This window comes from Gavialis gangeticus, unplaced genomic scaffold, assembly GCF_001723915.1.
Source record: "Gavialis gangeticus isolate Ggan-Ray unplaced genomic scaffold, GavGan_comp1, whole genome shotgun sequence".
Taxonomy (NCBI): domain Eukaryota; kingdom Metazoa; phylum Chordata; order Crocodylia; family Gavialidae; genus Gavialis; species Gavialis gangeticus.
In genome coordinates, this window is record NW_017729015.1 from 14,104,586 (window position 1) to 14,108,074 (window position 3,489).

At 61.4% G+C, this 3,489-nt stretch overlaps 1 protein-coding gene across 6 annotated transcripts in view; it reads right to left on the bottom strand.

Moving 5' to 3' along the window:
* Positions 1 to 3,489, bottom strand: part of COL16A1 (collagen type XVI alpha 1 chain) — an 83,274-nt gene that overhangs the window by 19,150 nt on the left and 60,635 nt on the right. For 4 of the 6 annotated variants that reach the window (XM_019512261.1, XM_019512259.1, XM_019512257.1 and 1 more), the window contains 4 exons: positions 3,186 to 3,230; positions 2,865 to 2,918; positions 2,311 to 2,346; positions 1,151 to 1,213 (listed from right to left, as the gene is read on the bottom strand). In XM_019512261.1, coding sequence (XP_019367806.1) covers positions 1,151 to 1,213; positions 2,311 to 2,346; positions 2,865 to 2,918; positions 3,186 to 3,230 — 198 coding nt within the window. The remainder of the gene's footprint in view (positions 1 to 1,150; positions 1,214 to 2,310; positions 2,347 to 2,864; positions 2,919 to 3,185; positions 3,231 to 3,489) is intronic. The other 2 variants (XM_019512260.1, XM_019512258.1) reach the window with 1 other exon arrangement.

Consider the following 3,489-nt stretch of genomic DNA (forward strand, 5'->3'; position numbering starts at 1 on the left):
TGCCAAGCCTTTCCTTAGTAATCAGCTTCCCCACTCACTGACCTCTCCACCCAGGTCTGCCCACATGGCGCAGCAAGACCCTGGAGGGTGGGGCCGGCAGCCCAGACCGGGTCAGGTTAGGAGGAGCAGCGCTGCCTGGCAGGTGCCTCCTGAGCTCCAGGCAGTCTAGAGCCAGTTTCCCTGGCAAGACACACACTGCATCAGCAGCACGGAGGGGCTAGATGTCAGGTGTCCACTTTGGCAAGGGTCCCTGGGCCAGGTCGCTTCGTGTCTCCATCCAGCAGGCCCACAGCTGACCTGCAGTGCCCAGCTCTGCACCTTTCCCAACCCCTGGAGCGAGGCAGACTCTGCAGCACTGCCCCTTGCCCCCCACGAAGGCCAGCTGTTGATGGTCTGGATCCAGCCTGTGCAGCTCAGACCCCTCTGGGACTGGGAGACAAATCCCAAGTGGAGCCTGCCTCCCGCACCCTCACCCCCCAAACTGCAGAGCTCCTGCTGCACTCCTTGCAGTGGCCAGCAGGTGCCCACCAAGCCCTGGAAATGCCACGGGACGCTCCTCTCCCAGCTCAGCTTTTAAGGCCTGCCAGGGCGCTGATGCCTCCCCTGCATCCTTAAAGCCATGCCCTGGCTGGAGAGCAGCCTGAATACAAGGTCGTGCCAGGCGGCCCCGTGGTGGTTTTAGGCTTTTAGCTTTTTTTACTGCTTTTACGCTTTTAGCCTTTTAGAAACCGCCGGACCAACAAGTGCCGGACACCGGTGACAACCCCGTCCACTTGTTTTAATTGATGTCGTCATGTGCTGGGTGCTGGCATCGGACGCCGACGGCTGGCCCCGTCGGGGCGCAACATTGGACTGTCTCCAGGCCCCCACGTCGGACCCAGAGGACTGTGTGACTGCGACCGCTGACCGACGGCGGCCCCCAGCTACCAGCGGCTTTGCCGCATCAACGATGGACATCAAATAGTCCAGTGCCCAGCACCAGCTTCATACCAGCACCCACCTTCCCTTTTGGGGCTCCCCCAGGCTGGGGCAGCTCCTCTGCCTGCCCACAGGAGCCAGGACGGGCTCAGACCCCTGCCGGCAGGGGGAAAGGAGTCTCTTCTAGGACTCCCAACCCTAGAGGCTCTCAGCCCCACTATGCAGCACTCACCTTCTCTGCGGGGGGGCCCTGGGGCCCCGTTGATCCAGCTTTTCCTGGGAAACCGGGGGGGCCCTAGGAACAGCAAAAATTTTACAGTCTACTTCATCTCATAAAGGATGATCCAGAGTCCTGGGTGTAATGAAACGGGCTGTGGTGGATGCTGGTTCACAGAACCTGGGCCCCAGCTGGCAGGCCACGTGGAAAGGAAGATGGTTTGGTGGGATCAAAGCCACTTATTCTGGGCATCTGGGGAACCCGATGGAGCGGCTGGGCACCCAGACCTGGGGGGAGGCACCCGCCCGCCTGCCCGCGGGAGAACTCGGCCACAGGACATGATGGCAGAGGCACTGCCGGCCTCGACCGCAGCTGCCTTTGCATGGCCAGAGCTGAAGTGCCAGGATACATTGGGACACTAAATCCAGGCCAGGCTGGGTGTCCAGCACCAGCTATCGGTGAGGATGGCCACCCCCGACGGATGGGGAAGCCAGACAAGTCATGGCCGTACTTGCCCCCGGCAGCTGGGCCCAGCACGCTTGGGCATGGGCTGCACGTGGCTGGGGGTCACTTGTTGCTCCTGCTGTGGACTGGACGTTAGCCCCCTCCCAGCCAGGCCTGAAATTTAAGCTGGAAGAAGGCCCCTCTGGCCCAGCCCTGGCTGCTCTCCTTCCCCCAGCCCCAGCCTGTTCTCAGCTCCAGCGAGGATGCCTGGGGCTGGTGTGACGTCCGAAATGCAGCCAGCTCCTGTATAACCCTCTGCTTGGATAATGCAACAAGGAAGGGTTGGTGCCTTTGTTGCCCTCTGCACTGCCCCTGAGAAATGCGCTGCTCTTTAGTCAACCTCAAATAAACTCTACAGATTTGCATATCCCTCTCCTAAAATACTCTCTGCCAGCTCCTGGCACTCACCAGACCCGTACGAGCACCTGCGCCCATGTAGGCGGAGAGGTTCTTAAAGAGCTACCTCCTCCATCCTCCTGACGCTGCTACCAGGGAAGACTTCGTTTTGCAAAGAGGATTCAGCCTTTATCTCTGCCCATCGACAGAGCCCTTGAGGTGCCTTCTCCCACCTGCATGGGAGCCTGCAGCACAACAGGCCTTTTCCCTCTTCCCTCTCCTTTGCAGTACGCCCCAAGCCCCTAAATATGATGCGTCCACCGGGATGTACTTACAGGTGGGCCGGGGAAGCCGGGCTGTCCCTGGAATCCCTGCGGAGACGGTAAATGGATCCATGTCACTAGTCTGCAGTGGAGCTTTGTCAAGCAGCCAGCCAAGGGGAAAGGCACCAGCCACCCAGGAGCTGGTGTTTTATTAAGCCAAGACGGGGCATTTAATGGGGCTGCTTTTGGGGAGGGGGGTACCGTGCAAGCTGGGATCCGCAGTGACGGCCCTGCCGGACCCCACACGGGCTGCAAGGAAGTGGGCTGGGCAGCTAAGGAATCAAGCTGACGACTCCCCGACCCTGGAGCAGAGTCCTGCCACTGCAGCCACCCAGGCCAGGCTGCACTCACTGAATGGGGGCAAGGCTGGGCTGTCTCTACCCCATCAGCCCTCCCGGCAGCCTGGAGGGGCTGCAGGGCTGGGGACCATGGAGACAATGTGGGATCCCCATGGGTGGCTGCCCTGCCTAGGGGGGTGCAGGAGTGTGCCCCATGGGCAGTGCCCTCTGAGCCTCCCTCCCCCTGGCCAGGTCCAGGACTTCCCTTGGAGGGACTGGGAGCTTCACCTGATCTCCCTTCTCCCCAGAGTTTCCTGGAAGTCCACGCTCTCCTCTCGGTCCCTGGTGGAAGGAAAGAAAACCAGGAGGGGCTGTGGTTTCCGTGTGCCCAGCGGGTGGTACCCACGGGATGGCAAGGCCAGCGCAGGGAGACCTCCAGTCTCCGTTCCCCAGCGCACATGCCAGGACCCTCTCCCGTCCCCCACCCCCAGGCTTTAGAGGAGCTGCTGATCCAGCCTCAGGGATGCCAGGGGCCAGGTGCTGCCCTTGGGATCAGGCTTGGGCTCTTCAGTGCAGTTTTAACGTGAGAATCTTCAGCCATGAACCTACCACTGGCCCCGTGGGACCGGGGTTGCCATCCGCGCCGGGGGGACCCTGGGGAAACACAAAGGAAACAAGAATCAGGCGCACGTGTGTGCCCCAGCTCCGCATGGCTCAGCTCAGACCCGATCCCTTCAGCAGGAGATCCTGAATCCAGCACACCCCTGGTCCCACAGCGCAGCCCCGAGGAGCAAGGGGCAATGTTGGCATTGTGCACCAGGATTATTTCTACTGTGGAGGCCCCCAGTTGCCCCGTCAGGATGGGGACCCTGCTGCCTGCAGTTCTCCCCCGGGAAAGGCAAGGCAATGTAGG